Source organism: Azolla caroliniana, unplaced genomic scaffold (genome assembly GCF_043228905.1).
Source record: "Azolla caroliniana isolate FFs.n. ecotype wild unplaced genomic scaffold, voAzoCaro1.0.p SCAF_21, whole genome shotgun sequence".
In the NCBI taxonomy this organism is placed as follows: Eukaryota; Viridiplantae; Streptophyta; class Polypodiopsida; order Salviniales; family Salviniaceae; genus Azolla; species Azolla caroliniana.
In genome coordinates, this window is record NW_028230456.1 from 5428807 (window position 1) to 5446281 (window position 17475).

The 17475-nt window shown below is 37.4% G+C and overlaps 3 protein-coding genes across 3 annotated transcripts in view; 2 read left to right on the forward strand and 1 right to left on the reverse strand.

The window, feature by feature from the left end:
- Positions 1-17475, reverse strand: part of LOC147850477 (RNA-binding (RRM/RBD/RNP motifs) family protein) — an 82515-nt gene that overhangs the window by 20527 nt on the left and 44513 nt on the right. The window lies entirely within an intron of this gene.
- LOC147850479 (Peptidase C13 family) lies at positions 500-4986 on the forward strand. Its single transcript, XM_087336675.1, has 10 exons — positions 500-671; positions 777-818; positions 1251-1395; positions 2275-2504; positions 2605-2662; positions 2797-2874; positions 3889-3977; positions 4098-4179; positions 4424-4594; positions 4753-4986. The coding sequence occupies exons 1-10, from the start codon at positions 553-555 to the stop codon at positions 4921-4923; spliced, it is 1185 nt and encodes a 394-aa protein (XP_087192801.1). The 5' UTR covers positions 500-552; the 3' UTR covers positions 4924-4986.
- LOC147850480 (histone acetyltransferase TAP1-like) lies at positions 7669-16154 on the forward strand. The gene is made up of 8 exons (XM_087336698.1): positions 7669-7751; positions 7875-7984; positions 13344-13401; positions 13493-13688; positions 14224-14323; positions 14742-14851; positions 15492-15585; positions 15666-16154. Exons 1-8 carry the CDS (start codon positions 7723-7725, stop codon positions 15743-15745), a joined length of 777 nt encoding a protein of 258 aa, XP_087192824.1. The 5' UTR covers positions 7669-7722; the 3' UTR covers positions 15746-16154.

Consider the following 17475-nt stretch of genomic DNA (forward strand, 5'->3'; position numbering starts at 1 on the left):
AAATTGGGCATTTCATTCTCGTTTTCGTCAAATTTAGAATGGCCAATTGGAACAGACTAGTGTGAGCCCTAAAAGTTGACATTCTAGTTAAACTTGATCCAACTAAGCATACAACTTCTATTTAGTCTTATAAAATGATCAAAACTCTCGATTGCAAAAATCAGTCCCCCGATTAGGAACTTTGAATCTGGGTTCCACTTCAAAACACTCGCATCTCTTAGGATAACGAGATCCCGCAAATGAGTGTTCCGAAAATGCGAGGCTTTCTCTTGGGAAAGAAAGAAAGGTCAAGAATTCGCGCCAAGTTTGTCTTCATATCCCCTCTCCAGATGGCCCCAATTCTTACAATATTTCCAGACATGCCCTCCCCTCAATTAGCTCTTTGGGGAGGGGGGGCATTTCTGCAAATATAGAAAACCTAAGGGCATTTCGGGAAATAAAGAGAAATCCAGAGAGCATTATTTCCTCTTCAAAGACAAAAACCATACATTACACATTCTCTGTCTCTGTCTCTGTCTCTGTCTCTTGTCTGATTCAGAGCCAAAGAAAGACATGGGTGCTTCTCTCATCTCTTTATTCGTCTTGATGCTCTGTTTTAACATGCATTCTGCACGATCTTCTTCCCTCCATACGAACAACTGGGCAGTGCTGGTTTGCACCTCAAGATTCTGGTGAGTGAAGAAAGAATCGCCCACGTACTCGCTTTCTCTCTTGATTCTCATTTGGATTATTCTTTACGTTCAATTGTTAAATCTCTATTCATTTCATTTTTTCAGGTTCAATTACCGTCATATGGCCAACACATTGTCTCTCTACAGGTAAATATCTCTGTTGAATTTTGTAGATATTTTACGATTGAGACAAATATATGCACACACATCTCACCTTATTTTGTTGATTTTTCTAGCTCCTGTGATTGTGTAAGTAAGTAAGTATGTGACATGATTTCACTACATTTTGTTGATTATTAGAGATCCTGTGATTAAACCTGTGTTTACTTATAAAGTATAAACAATACATGATTTTATCACGCATTGCTGATTCTAGAAGTGAGTATTAGTTTAGTTCATAGTTTCATATAAATTTATGACAAGTTGTTGTTTTGTAGAGCTCCTATGCAATTGAAATGAGCATATATTTTTAGACGTGATTTCACCAAAGTTTTGTTGATTTGTAGTGCTCTTATGATTGAAATGAGTGCGCAGTCAAATAATTTATTTATTTTTGACATGAAATTTACCACATTTTAGAACTGTGAAGCGTTTGGGAATACCAGATGATCGGATAATCCTCATGCTTGCTGATGATATGGCATGCAATGCTCGTAATAGCTATCCTGCCCAAGTATTCAACAATGAGAACCATCAAATCAACTTGTATGGAGATAATGTTGAGGTACCAAGAATATTTGACCTCTATTTTCATAACCTTTTCCTTCGAGGCATCTGATTATAATGGAATCCTCTACCTGGATACATTTGAAGTACCAAGAATGCTGTTATCTTACACCAAATCTCTCAGAGATTAGCAATGTCATCAGGCAAGATCTCAATCAGCTAGAGACTAGAAGGACATAAATTAGACCTAAGCAGGAGTTGGGTTTGAAGATGGGTGTCTATTGAGACCATCGTCTCTACATTTCTGAGGATGAATCTAGACTTTGCCTGGACATGGATTTCCATCTATCTCAAGGATTGAGATGCACCATCGGACAGATCTGCGTCTCATCACATCTATTGGAGATAGAGATAGACATGAGTTCTTCGATGGCAGTACATGACGTGGAGACCTTGCCAATGTACTCATTTCTCATGTATAGATGCTGTCACATTGAATCTATTCAGCTGGGGATTCGCTGTCCTTCACATGATCTTTTTGCCCTCAGTTTTGTTTCTGGTGCGTTTTATCTGAACCCCCTTTCTGATTTCTTAGCAATCTAGCTTAGAGGACGACAGGAACTGAATCAGAAATATTTGGAAAAAGTCCTCTAAATCTAAAACCGCAGTTGTACTAGGTGCCATCAATACATTCTTACTCTAAGAGAAACGTCGTAGGTCCAATATGAAAAAAACCCACCAGACTTCTTTAATGCTGATGGATCAATTTCCTTGTCTGAAAAAGTAGGACTATCTGCTATCTTAGTTTTTTATTTTCCAAATCCATGATTATTGCCACTAAATCTGTTACAAGAAGAGGATAGTAATGCTCTAATGCATGTTTATGATTGGTTTAGATATAGATGAAAAATATGTTTTTGACTTAGTTTAAATGCAGGTAGATTACCGAGGATATGAGGTGACTGTTGAGAATTTTCTCCGAGTTTTGACAGGAAGGCATGATTCTGCTGTTCCTCGTTCAAAACGGCTACTGAGCGATGAAGGTAGCCATATTTTGTTATACATGACAGGACATGGGGGTGATCAGTTCCTGAAATTTCAAGATTCAGAAGAAATACAAAGCCATGATCTTGCAGATGCTATTGAGCAAATGAGGGAGAAGAGAAGGTTATTATAAAATTTGGAAATTCTAGATTGTTGAGATTATTTGAAGCATCGATATGATGAAAAATGAAAACCCATTGAAACATTCACAGCTTACGCACAGGTTTAAAGAGCTATTGGTGATGGTGGATACATGTCAAGCAGCAACTTTGTACTCACATGTAATCTTTTATGCTCTTGTGAAAATGATGATACTATGGCAAAATGTTTTGGCACTTGGAATGTTGTTTGGTTTAGGTTTTGTGAAAAACTTAGTTAAGGCTTCTTATTTTCGACATGATTGGTTGGATTGCAGCTATATTCACCAGGTGTACTTGCGATTGGAAGCAGCCGGAAGGGTGAAAACTCATATTCTCACCATCTTGATGCTGAAGTATGTATTTACTTTTTTATCCAGCATTGTTATACGAATCTAGGTCAGTTTGGCCCATATTTCTCGTTTATTTTTTATTTCATTGAAGACCCAAATCTTTACTTTTTCTTTTTTCTTTCAAGTCTCTTGCTTGTAAAGGGGCTCGTAGGAAAAAATCCCAGACATTCTGGGGAACTCATGGAATGTTTTGGGCAATAGCATGTATAACCACTTTTTGAATTGTTCGTAGCTAGGTTCCTCAGTCATTGTATGTAATTGAATACAAGTTTGCAGTGGATAGTTATTTTGCTTTCATCTCTCCAACCTTTGTTGTAATTCTTAGATTGAATCTCAAAATTCTCTTAATCCGTTAGATATTACCTTGTTAATAGGCGAAGGAGCAGATAAAAATGGGGACATTATGAACTGTTTCTGTTAATGCAATTGGTAGACACTTAATTTTCATGGCATGATTCCGCTCTGCTTGTATTCATTCCATGAATTTTGAATTCTGTGATTTCCTAAACTTCTATGTGGGTATTTACTTGTCACTCTCTCGACAAGCATTTGTGTACATGGATTTTGCATATCTTGATATGACTCTGATATATGAACCTTCACTTACTATTTTTCCGTGATGACACAAGAAGCCATGTCACAACATCTGTTCTATGCTATGCACGATGCCATTGTTGAAACCCCTTTCTCCTTACGACTCTGTCCCCATGTCCCCATGAAGTGTAGTATTGCACTCTATAGATCATACTCTAAAATTTTAATTTTCTTTTCTATTTGAAGATTTTGTGGTTTTGTTTTGCTTTTCTTATTTCTCTTTCCCCTTAGCTACTCAATAATCTCTCTCTCTCTCTCTCTCCCTTTCTCTCTCAAGACGATATGTTGATTTGGTCCCATAGGTCAAAATTGGCCTTATCATGGAAGATAAAATTTCTCCTCTCTCTCTCCTCCCCCCCCTGTAAGACATCTCTAATTTACTGTGAAACACATCCCTTGTTGATTTCTTTTTTTATAACATAGGTGGGTGTATCAGTTGTCGATCGATTCACATATTACACACTAGCATTTTTCGAGAACCTGGACATTTACAGTAATGCTTCGTTAATAAGGTAGTATCCTTTTCATAATGAAAACTTATGCAATATAATTCTGAACTTTTCAGGAACAATAGTTTGAAATGCATAAATAAGGATATGTTATTTATTCTAATCTTGTGATGCTTTTTCCAGACTCTTTCAGTCATATAATCCTACCTTGCTTATGTCTCATGCTGATTATCGAGATAACCTGTTTGCCCGGTCCTTGCATGAGGTATGTTTGTGAATGCAAGTCCAGGTTTGAGATAGTTACAGTTAACTGACCCGGTCATGATATGATTACATTTAAGTGATGCTCTTCAATGTAAAGAAGATATAAAGCATATTTATGTGTGGTTGCTACTGACATGTGTCGGTACTACAGACTCGTCTGATTTGTTTTAACATTTACAATTTTTTTGTTCATGACCGTACACAATCAATTGAAAATTCATAATCATACAATCTATTTTGTACAGGTACCAGTAACCAATTTTTTTGGTTCTGTGATGGAAACTGTCCACACATATTCTGCTTATAATGGCTTTATTGGAAGAGACAGTGATCAATCATCAAGTGAGTCTGACAGCTCGAGAATACCAAACGACAATGCTCAGAAGCGATGTGATAAATCATTGTCCCAAGATCAGGTTTCATACTGGCAGTGTTATCTGTAAACATAAAAAAGAAAACATGAGTAAATGTTCAATAGACTCCTAGAAAACTACTAGATATATTGTCGATATTACCCCAATTGCGAGGGATTTTATTAATGATATTTTCTCCTTTTTTGTTTTACCATGCACAGGCTTCAGGGATTGTCGAACAACTAAATTTTCTGGATAAATTAATCCGACGGGCTGATCATTGGGACAATGACAATGTTGTACATGTTGGATTAGCTACTTTGGCCATCATGGTAGTCCTTTCATCGTGGTTGTATCCCAGCAAGTCAACTGCTTTTTATGCACAATTGTAATGGTGTTTTGAGTTTTGGCTGCAAATTTCTCACAATCGAAATGTTTAAGAATCATTCACATCTGTTCTCTGGTTTCCTCTTCACCGTTTCTAAAGTTGTTGGCATGTAGCTGCATTTTCGACATTTCTTGCTTTGGTTTCTCTGTTCTAGTTTTTTCCTACCTTTACGTTGTAGTTTCAGGGTAACAATGCGTACATATCTAAATGAAAGATAAACAAACAAAATGAGAGCTTGGAGCTAGCAAATAGCAAATTGCAATGCTGTGACATTTTTATTGATTCTCAGCATATAATATATATTTCTCTTGTTATGACCATTTCAGTTTGTTCCCTATATCATATGCATTAGAAAACACTTCTACATGCATAAAATATATGGTATAATGATGTAAAATTGGATGTGTAACCCATAAAATTGTGCATTTAGGACCAAGAAACTACACAAAATTGAAGCCAACCAGGGCCATATAGACTCATATTATAGACTCAAACTTAAATATTCAAGAAAAACTCAATTCATATTTTAATAAACATTCTCTAACATGCTCTTTGCAGTGAACTTTTTTGTCAGCTACCTTACTACTGTTATTCCATATGGGTTATTTTCTTCTCATTTTCTTTCACTTTTTTGATGCCTTTTGTCATCATATTGCTACATGTTTCCCTAATTTATAGCTTATTAAGTAAATTTCTCCTCAACTAAGACCTATGAGTCTTTCTATTATTTTAAACTGTATTCTTTTTGTTTTCACATCTTTTTGAGTTGTGGAAAAAATGTCAATATTAATGTTGTAAAACCATTTTCTAGGAGCATTTTGGATGACCTTGAATGAAAACGATTAGTTTTTATAATCAATGCAACATGAAACCCATTGTTCAAGACTTTGAAGTCATGTTGTAAAACTTGAGCCACCTTGACTAGGGTATCATATTTATATTTTAAAATTTAATCCTGTGATCAACACACAAATCATAAATGGTGATGTCTAAAATATTTCTGTTAAGATTTGTGAAGATAACACTCTCACATCGTGCTAGATAAATATTCTCTTGTTTCTTCTACTTATTTCTTTGTCTTTCGATTAACCAAGTGCCACTTTGCAAATAGCACGCCAAACTTGGAGTTTATAGTGTTGACTTTGAGGAAAGGTGTTGGGCTTTTCAACTAGAAACCAAACATAGAGTTCTCTCATTAAGGAAAGAGATTACATGATATTCTAGGAGGCATGTTTGGTACATTGGTATGTTGAAATATGGCCTATACATATGGTGCTTTTCAAATGTGCTAAACACATCATAATATATATATATATATATATGTATATATGTCACACTTTACATTTGATGAGTTTTTTACTTGAAAATTGTTATGTGTGCATAATGTAGGTGAAGGTAGGTCGCTAACATTTGCAAAACATAAATGACACAAATGAGTTTTTTACTTGAAAATTGTTATGTGTGCATAATGTAGGTGAAGGTAGGTCGCTAACATTTGCAAAACATAAATGACATGTATGTTTGTTAATGTTAGAAATGGACTAATGTGATTGGATAGAGGGAATGATGGGTACATGTACTATCATTACCTTTGAAAACCAATGATGGAGGGTCTTTTAAAAAGGCACAACTATTCAAGGGGCTTGGGAAGATGTATAAATATGAGACCAAGTTCCCCTAATAGAGACATTCTGTCGGAAGGCTGAGGTTGTGAGACACCATTTGTGGGGGCTAGGATTTTGTCACGATGATCATGTTACCTGGTCAAAGGTATTAGTCATCTTAATATGCATTGGTATGGGATGTCGGTGGTAGGTTGGCTATGTCTCTCGATTATGGGGGGGGGGGGGGGCTTTCTAACATTAGTGAACAAACCCTTTACTTATGCTTTGTAAATATTAGCGACTTACTCTCACCCAATTTATGCCTACATAGCAAAATTCAAGATTTAGTGTGATGATGGATATATGTTTGAGATTTGAATAATGGGTTTGGCTTTGGTTCATCATGGTTCAAACATGAATCACTCGCTCACACACTCTCTGCCCGAAGACCTACGAGAGACATAAGTAATTTCATTGCTATAATAAATAATCACTAGTGATATACCTAGTCACAATAAGTTGTACGTCATGAGAATGATTCTTTTCAAACTAGTGGAAGATAAATTACATGTCAAAACTCATATTTATAAGTCCCTCTCTGCATTGAAAATTCGAATGCATTGCCTACGAATAAATGGATTCATTATGCAAATTTGGCATTGATTAGAAGTACGAGAAATGACTGATTATTTGATAACTTCACAGAATTTGGGTAGCCATTCTTGTAGATTGCAGTAATCATAACAACATGTTGATAATTTTCTTACCATTAGTAACTTACCCCAACTTGTAATGATCATTAAGCTTAATGGGCATTTTTACCACATGCCAAAAACATGATCTATTCCCGCATAATGTTAGGATAGTGGCGATTAATTGCTCATGCTTAATGTGTAATTAACTATGTATGGGTGGGTACAAGGGCATCCGAGGAGATAAAGCAAGACCCCAAGGTAAATTTCCATGTATTTTTCCTCACATTTAGTAGTGCTACACTAGTAAAATGTCCCTATTATTAGTAGCTCTTCATCCATTAAGATTAGGGGGGGAAAAAAACGCTGAAATGCCCCTAACTTTGAGGGCATTTTTGGGAAATAAGGAGAAACCCAGGGGTATTTCTCTAATATTAACTTTATCACTTCACATCATCCCACCACACCACAGTAGTAGGAGTAAAAGAGGGAGAACAGAGAGCTCCCATGGCTACTTTACCTCTTCATTATTCATGGTGAGAGAAATCTCTTTGTTTTGTTTTTTTTTTTTGTTTGTTCTTTTTACTTCCTTCTATTTTAAATTAATTTTTTAGTCATACCTTTGATGATCTGAGTTTTAGGATTTGCTCTGTTTTCAGTGTCTTTCGCAGGAGTCAGTCTTTCAGGTTCAATCATCATCATCATCATCATCATCATCATGCTTTGCCTCCTTTCTCCTTTCAAAATCAGCTTCAATTTCATCTAAGAGGTTTGTATGTGTGCGTGTGATTGTATAAGTCGATGGTGTAATGGTCAAGGTTGTGGGTTTTGAGTCTCGAGCACAGATGCATTAACCTCTCTTTTTCATGCCGAATCGATCCATGAGGCCTGTCGAGAGTTTTACAAATAAAATTGATGAATGACACCAAACATGAGATTACATATTGACATCATTGTCTCATCTACGAGAATAATGGTAAACAAAACGACAAGTGAAGTAGGGCCATGTATGCTCAATGAAACTGAAACTGCCATCTTTTGAACAGATCAATGATAGGTTGAAGAAAATAGTGCCAATCTTTCCTTTTGTACAATTTTTGTATGGGACTGAAAATGACTTAGTTAGGCCATAGAAAGTTCGGATGTCTCCAGAGTGAGAGAAAGTGTCTCCTATTTTGGGAAATGATGACCTTGGTTTGATAATGAGAAGGACGTTGAGAACAACACAATATTGCTTAATCTACAGTGAAAATAAGGAATATGGCTTGGAACCCCAAGTGCTCCACTCCCAATCAGACAACAGTTGCAGAGGACGGAGAAGAAGAAGATAAGCCGGTGCAGCTAATGGGTGGAACAATGAAAGCGCATAATGTGCATATCAAGACATGGACTTCAAAAACCATCAGGGTAACAGAAGATGGAACTCCTGAAAAAGGGGGAGTTCCCAAGGCGGATGAAAATGCCAAAACAAACTAGAGTGTTGTTAATGCAGCAAAATCAGCCATAAAGAGGCAGATTATTGGAAGAAGAAGAGTGATGCTGCCAATGGTCAATAACACAAAATATGGTGCCAACTTCTACATAAATACTAATGGCAAAGTGTTTGTAATAGGTCATGGGACCAATTGTAGGACAGTGAGCATTAGCGTGTCCAATAACGTGTGGTTTCAATTACTCCAGGGTGTCCAAACACATGTCTAGTACAGTGAATGGCCTTGAGAATAGTGGACACCAACCCACCTTACGATGGGGAGAAGAGTAATGATACAACTCTCCCAAAGACTGGGCCACATCTGGTGGGAAAGAATTGGCCGAAGCAATATTTGACTAAGTGAAACACTATTTGAAATGTGCACCATCAGTCTGACCACCAGCATGATAGATGGGTTTAAGGAGCCAATGATCACATTATTGTTAGATATAATCAATGATCAACCACAAGTTGTAAATCTATCCCCATATGTACTCTTAGAGTGCACATTTTGTGATAGCGCCCCAAATGGGAGTAGCTATTGTGCAACTCGACCATATGGGTCGATAAGGTGTCAATCTAGGAAACCGTAGATGTGTAGGACACAATGTATTTAGGAAAGAGCGAAGTAGGCTAATAGGATTGGCTAATCAAGTCAATTAGAAGAATATTTTGTGGGCAAGTTATGATGTACTTAGTCTTGAAGTATGTGCCATTGACTTTAAGGTAAGCACTATCTAGCACTAGCTTGTATCTAGGGAGCTGGGTCATATTAAATGACAAGTCAGTTTATAGAAAAGGAATATCTCCACTACTATCAACTGACATGCACATTTAATGTTACACTCAGACCAAACAGAGAATATAATCCACTCTCTTACACAGTGGTGTGATGATCATCAGTCCCCACTGATTTTGTAGTGAGCTGGTCCAGATCCCATCTAAGCTCTAAGGTGTGAGCGCATGGGTGAACTACCATTGTGAGCTACTCTCATATGTAATAGACGTTTTGTTTTCATATATCCATCTCAGTAATTATAACTCTGTATACCTATCTAATCGATTCTCAATATTTCTAACATGGTATCAGAGCTGAGAGGTTGATCTAGACTAGGTATATACGGGTAGTTGCTGTCAAGCAGCACAGAGAAATAGAGAGAGAGAGAATCAACGGCCTTGTCCACGAATGCTGCAGCTGCTCCACTGCGCATTCGCCCACCTCCATTGTCTGATGCAAAGCTAGATGGAACCAACTACGCTCTATGGAAGTTCAAAATGTCTACCATTTGGACTCCTACGAGTTGTTGGAGACAATCATGGGACCCACAAGAGGAGACCTTGAGCCCATAGTGACCTTTGACCTGTTGGTAGACAGGTCCCTCCGGATGGGAAGGGAGAAGAACAGTGCCGACGAACAAACTCGGCCGAGGCCGACAGGCCGAGGCCGAAACGGTATGAACCGGATGAGGAGTACCCGACTGCGGAGAGTCGGATGGTGTAGGCCCGACTGCGGGAAGCCGGATGAGGAGTACCCGACTGCGGAGAGTCGGATGCTGTAGGCCCGACTTCGGAGAGCCGGATGAAGCCCATCAAGGCTACATTTGTAAATAGCCGAAAAGTCATATTAGTATAAATATGACTTAGGGCAAACTTTTAGTTATGATGTTGTTATTATTATTCTTCCTTGTTGGTGCAAGAAGAAATCAGAGCGCGTAACTGTACAGAGAGACAGAGAGAGAGAGAGAGAGAGACGAGGTCGTTGCCTCTGTTGTAACCGCCGCCTGTGGCGAAGATCTGTGAGCACGAGGTCGTTGCCTCAGTGATCTCACTGTTGTATATTTCTGCATAGTGACAGTTTGCAGCTTGTGGGCTGCCGTGGTTTTTCCCCCTATTTTGGGGTTTTCCACGTACACCTCCTGTGCACCATTCCTCTCCTTTTTTTTTGTGTGTCGCGTTTTCATTACCTGTTTTTCTGTGTATGTAAAGAATCTCGGTTGTGGCCGAGCGTCGGACATAAGGAATGTCGTGTTCCCAACATGACCCTGCACACCCTACCGCATCAATCCCTCCAAATGCTGATCTACATCGAGCCTGGAAGAGAGGGAATGCTGATGTGCTGTGTACCATAGGTGTATGTGACTCTGTACTAACATTAGCGCAACATACAACCAGGGCACATGAAGCTTGGAGCATATTGGCCAGCCAGTATGAGACCAGAAACTATACAAGGATACAAAACCTCAAAAATCAGCTTGCTGATGGAGAGAAGGTAGAATCCTTTGTAAAAAGGATTAAGGATCTTCAAGATCAGCTGGCTGCTGTTGGATCAGTCGTCTCTCCAGAGGATATGGCTCGTCGGTGCATTCAAGTACTTTCTTCCAAGTATGATGGCATTGTGACAGCACTGAACACTCAGGTTCGACCCACTCCTTCAAAATTTGATGAACTAAGTGTAATGCTGCTTGAAGAGGAGCTTCGGCTGAAGGCAAGAGAAGGAAGGGAAGATTCGGTATTTGTCTCTAGGACTAAAGGTAAAGGGACCTCCAATTCAAACAATGCGAATAGATTAAGGACAACTCTTCCTTAACACCTAAGCATGAACCATCTCTAGCACTCAATGATGTGCAATGAGGTACACATACAAGAAAAACTTCACTTGAATTTGAAATTTGGTGAGATACATCTCCTGGTTGAGAACCCCTGCGGTTCTACCTCGTTTTTCATATGTACTTGCACTTTTTCGTGACATAAATGGGGAACCAAACATGAATGGGTGGCATGGATAGAAAATTGAGAAGCAATGTATCTCATGGAGTCCATGTAAGAAAGGATGCTGTGAGAGCAGATGGTTCTGATAGCGATTGGGATGACTATCAACTGGATGGCCGATGGCCATGATTTTACCCATTATCTATGGGCCAATAAAAGCAAAAATGCTATGAGAAGGAATCCCTGAGATGTTGATGATCTCTTCCTTTTGATGGTTAGCTAGAGATAATCTCCAATAAAGGATCTAAGATCTCCACGAAGGTAATACCTCTTGGACAGGCTTTGAAAATACTGTACTCAATGCATTCAACATCAGGGAGATCATCAAGGTGACAAGTTACACATTCCTTGAATGGGTCAACTTGGCTCAAAAGTACATGAAGGCATTTGATATTCTCTCCGAGTTCAAGAACTGCTTCAACCAGTTAACAATAAGCTCCTGCAATCTGATAAAATTTGATGTTCTTTTGGACTGTTGGCCCAAAGGACCTGAAGGAACTGGCTGTTCTGTTTGAGGACATGACCAATGGCAGTGGGCTTATAGAGTCATGGGACGAGGGAAAGCGGATGTGCAATCATTGCAACAAAAGATGTCTATGGCTTGGGAGTGGTGCAGATTCAGCCATCAGAAAATTGATGGTAGTCAGACCCCAGTTCAAGAAAACCTAGTCAAAAAAGGCAATCCACTCTCCACTCCTGGTGATGTTGATGAAAGACATCAAGGAGACTATCAAAGCCGTTGAAATGAGTATTGGTGATACCACTCAAGTGGAAAAAGAGGAGGCTAATATGGGTGAAGAGGAAATTAAAGAAATAAAAAAGATTGGATGATACAAAGACCAAAGAAAACAATTTTTACAAACGGTTGTACACATGGTACATGAGAAGGTTCACGTCGCTGAATATCAAGCCGTGAAGGCTTTTGAACAAACCAAGGAGGAGCCCAAGGAAAGGGCCAAGAGAACCAAAGAGATGGCAAGGAACACAGAAGAATCAGCCAGGCACAATGCATATGAAATGCTCTAGGCAGTCAATGAGAAGACGGCTGATACGAAAGAACACAGTCAAGGAATCTTGCAAGCAATTGCAGATGAACATTCATGCAGTCATTGAGGAGGTTCATGTGACAGGATTTGTGCAACATGTGAAAAACATATTGCATCATGCTTCGTAGATGGGAAAGAACAGCCCGAAAAGCTAAGGAGAAGATTCTCGATACCACCGAAGAATCCTAGGATGATTCAGAAGGTTATCTCAAAAGCTTAACAGATATGTTACTGGAGGAAGTTGGGGCAATGGAGTTAACAATCATGAAAAAGTGCAAGGTGGCAAAAGATAAAGGGCAAGAAGGGCAAAAGAGGAAGTTGGGGAAAGTACAATGGCTACATGTGAGAGAGATGATAGATACGATGAGTGCATTAAAAAAATGTGAAACGGGTGACAGAATGATAAACAGAAGAGGAAATCATTTGGCAGCTGATGAAAATAGTATCATCTGATCTATCGCAATATAATCCAAACAACATTAACCATACATGTCTGTTTCTTCCCCCATGGTACAACCCTGGCTGTAAAGAGGCCAGTGGTTAGCAACGGGATCCAGCCTCCATGTGTGGATGGATATGTACACAACTAAGAGCAAAATGGTATTGCATAGGCATGCCAACAGCATGCATCTCCTAGGTATGAATAGCGACAAAAATGTATACTTCCTGCTTAGTTAAGCCTTGAGGAATTCATGCTTTGGTTTCTTCTTTTGAATTCCTTCTTGATTTAGCTCATTATTCTTTACAGAACACTTTTGCCATCTTGGTACTTCTTGTAGAATTCCATCTCTTGATAAAATTTTCTCTAAATAATAGATATTTACTGTCTCTTCTTTTTACAGGTGCTGCACGATGGCCTATCACCACCCGTGTCAAGTTTTGGGACACTCTAAAATCAGGGTATTTTCTTCTTCACAAATTGTTTTGTTTCCTTGTCAACTTATTAAGATGTAAAAGTAGGCTAATGGAGAGGTTCTTGAATGCAATTCAGCTTTGTTAAGGACTCTCCAACACTTGTAGAACCTGCAGAAGAAAAGAAAGGAGCCAAAGCACCTGATGTTGATAATGAGGAGGAAAAACAAGTTTTATTGATGGAGACTGAGCAGTCTGATGGTACAAGGGAAAGAATAATTTTCTCAGTAGCTGAAGCAATAGATGTATATGAGCTTGAAGCACTTTATATCAAGGTACCATAAACTAAAATAGGGAAGATCTTTTTTTTATTGTAAAGGAATTCAGCAGGCCATCCTCTTCCTTCTCCCACTTTTAGAGGCTGTTTGGTCTTCATGAGACGTCACTGCATCTTTTATTTCTCTTTTCGTTTCTCCATAAAGGGTATTGTATTATGTTTTATGTGATACAAAAACTACAAAATTTGCAAAGCACCAGATTGCATTATCACTGTTGAAACAAAAAAAAATCACTATTTGCAAAGCTAAAAACAGAATGATTGCTAACTAATATGGAGTAATTAAACCCTGAATAGATTGTTATATAGAAGCTCTCAGATTTCTCAAGAATGGATACTCAATGAATAGTTTCTGCTGTATTAGCTTAATCATGACTTGGGATCCTTTTCTTGAGCCAAATATATGGTAATATTCTCTATTGCATTAGAAATCATGCAGTGAATGCTCAAAGAAGTATCATTTTTTTCTAAGTTTTTGTCTATTATACAATGCTAATGTACGTATGGGTTTTGTTTTGAATTGCATAGGGCAGGTAGGTTGGCCAAGACGTCCCCCAGAAAAAGTGGAGACAGCTTTGAAGAACAGTTTTATGGTTGCATCTCTACATATTGAGAGAGTATTTCATTCAGAAGGTTTGTGAATGCTTACAATTGGTGAGATATGTTGTGATACATTATTTGTGTTTCTTCAAAGTTAGTGCATACAACTGATTGAACAATAAGTCCTGGAAACTCTTTGCACATAAGTTGTTTTGATGGAAAGGAATGAGTTTCAGATCCCATTATTACCTGAGAGAATAATTTTATTGCAGCATGTGAAGCTCATCCTTGTGTTAATCAATTGTTCATCAATATTCATAAATCAGAATATAGCGTCATTGTTAGATTTAACGACATCTATAATACACATGTTTTGTTCATTGGTATTCACAAATCAGAATTGGAATGTAATCATAAGATTTAATGACATATATCCACATAACAGATTTTCACTGTACCCATCGGTTCTGTTCTACACTGCTTCCTTGAATTCAAGTTTGAAGTTATGCAGGTGATGGCTCGACAAAAGCAAAAAGGGAACTTATCGGCATGGCTCGTGCAACATCTGACCATGTATTCAATGCAACAATTTGGGATGTTATCGTGGATCCGCTCTATCAGGTTTCTTTATAAAATGATCTATTAATGTTTTCTCAGAAAAACGTTGAGATACCTTCTTTGCATTATTGGTTAATGCATTTTTTTTTAGCTTGTCTTGCAATTGATCCCTAGAAAGTTTCATTTTGCATCATAAGAATAGAGAGAGAAATGGCATGGGACATCCACCCATCTCACTCTATTGTATCAAGCATCGGACCATCTTACTCTTAATTCTTAGCATACTTCCTTTGCGTAAACCCACCTAAGAGGTCTACAATGCTCATAAATGTAAAAACTGGCGAAATTGTTGGGGGCGATCATAATAATGATTATAATATCATTTCAATGAGTATATTTATCCTTTGAAAAGAGGAGGATAGGTATACAAGTTAGAAGTAAAAGATGTTTCCATAAAATGAGAAGCTGTCCAACCATATTCAGTCCAACAATCTGAAATTGTTTTCTAATGAGGGATACGATACCATCCACTGTCCAAAATCTTTCTTTGTTGTTTTAGAAAAGTTCATGTGATAGATATACTAGTACCAATAGTTATCATTTTCCAAAATTCTTTTTTGTCTTCAAGAATTTACTCTTCACATGATACTTGTGAAGAATTGGTAGTGATATTTTTACATGTTTACATGCATTGATAATGCAGGGACAAGGACTTGGGAAGACACTTATAGAGCAGATGGTACGAGCGCTATTAAGGCGAGACATTGGAAACATCACACTCTTTGCAGATGCAAAAGGTATTTGTGCTTCTACGTCCTAAGGTATTTGTTGTTATTATATCTTTTCTAACCATCGACATATCCTTGTCTTGTCGTAGTTGTGGATTTCTACAAAAACCTTGGATTCGAGGCAGACCCTTTTGGTATTAAAGGTATGTTTTGGTATCCAAGATATTAAAAAACACTGAATGGAGTTTGTTGATTAACTGAAGATGATGATGCATATCTCAAAAAGAAGGCCGCAAAACGTGAGAGCATAATCGTGTGCGCAACCCTTGCTTCTGTTTGTGTTTGTGAGCATATTATTCCAGGTATCATGTATGGCGTTTGATGGTGTATTAAAGTTTTAATGCATGATGAGGTGGGGCCGAAATACTTAATCATAAACCACTCTAGTAGAGCTCATTCATTCCCTCAAAGGTTTCCCGCACAATATTTTTGGCATTTCAGCCTGGGTAAAAATGTTTGTATATACTCTCGTGTCCACAATGCGTCGTGAGATGTGTAACATAAATCACTTGTGGATGTGTGTCCATTTGTATGGCCTATCCCTTTGATAAAAGAGTGTAATGTATGCTGTTCTTACCCTTTTATGTCTTCGTTGTTAAAGGTTCCCACTAATTAAGATGAACATTCTTGCAATCAACATAGCCAGAAATGATTCAAAGATCAAAACCATGAAACTGTTTACCAATATACTTTTTCTATCATATAAAAGAAGTCAATGAACCTAAAATGCAAAATGACATGGATGTTTTCTTAATTATATCATTAAGTACAACCTTGTACTAAAGGGAGAAACAGTGTAAACACTATAGGGAGAAATATTTTAAGAGCAATCTTGTTTAGTGGTGGTGATTATCTAATACCATAACTATGTGCCTTACACTTGTAGCATTAAAATATTGCTGCTAGCATTAGCAAATTGATTTTTTGATCCCTTTAGTTATTTTAATTTAGAGTCAAAACTTTTGTTCTTTCATCTTCCTTGACTTTCTTTAACAAACTTAACGTCAGGTTTATGAATTTGAGGAAGCAATATTGGAACTTTTTTTGAGTGTTTTTACTGAAATTTTGATGGATGAGATCACAAATTGTGAAAAATTAACATGATTTATATAATTCACTTTGTCAATGCTGATTGTGCAACAACAAAGAGCTTCTCTCAAGGCTATGGTGTTAAAACTTTTGAAATCAACTGTCTCTACAAAGATTTTTTGAAACTGTGAGATAGTGAACTTAATATGAAATTTACCGAAGGGAAGCTATTATCTTTAGTTTTCAATTACATACATAAATTTCACAATATCTTGCACTTCTATCAATTCTAGCGTCATGGTGCAAGGTAAAATAATAGATCTCAAACCATGTTCCAATGAGGGATGCCTACTTGAATGATTTAGTCATTATGTAACTGCAATATTTTCATTAGGAATCTTCACACAATGAAACAACATGAAGAAATTATTATGCTACATTGACAATGAGGATGATACTTACATGATACATCCATAGAATGAACTATACGTACCATATGTGTATTCGCATTTGCATTTGCATTCGAGAATGATTCAATCAAACTTGTTGTAAATCATCTCAAAGTTGGATTAGATTTATAAGTTGGAAAAAAAATAAAGATTGGAATTTCAATATGACGATGGCCTATATTATATATTGATTGAATCAAATGTCAACACAATTGAATGTTCAAAACTTAGGAGTTACTTAACTACTCAACATTAGAAAGCACAAACATAAAAAACAAATAGTTCAAAGGCATAATTGTATTGATGATGAGCTCATCTTGCAATTATCAAGGTTCTCACCTTGCAACTAGGGAAGGTATCAATTTCTTCACTTTAGAACTTTACAAAAAAATAAGTATGAACTATAGAGATTGAATCAAAA

Excerpts from the sequence above, each read along its gene's own strand:
- LOC147850479 (XM_087336675.1), top strand. The coding sequence starts at position 553 with ATGGGTGCTTCTCTCATCTCTTTATTCGTCTTGATGCTCTGTTTTAAC. Across the intron at positions 2,505-2,604 it reads CAAATGAGGGAGAAGAGAAG|GTTTAAAGAGCTATTGGTGA; the intron begins GTTATTATAAAA and ends GCTTACGCACAG. Across the intron at positions 3,978-4,097 it reads AGTAATGCTTCGTTAATAAG|ACTCTTTCAGTCATATAATC; the intron begins GTAGTATCCTTT and ends TGCTTTTTCCAG.
- LOC147850480 (XM_087336698.1), top strand. The coding sequence starts at position 7,723 with ATGGCTACTTTACCTCTTCATTATTCATG. Across the intron at positions 14,324-14,741 it reads GAGAGTATTTCATTCAGAAG|GTGATGGCTCGACAAAAGCA; the intron begins GTTTGTGAATGC and ends GAAGTTATGCAG. Across the intron at positions 15,586-15,665 it reads ACTCTTTGCAGATGCAAAAG|TTGTGGATTTCTACAAAAAC; the intron begins GTATTTGTGCTT and ends GTCTTGTCGTAG.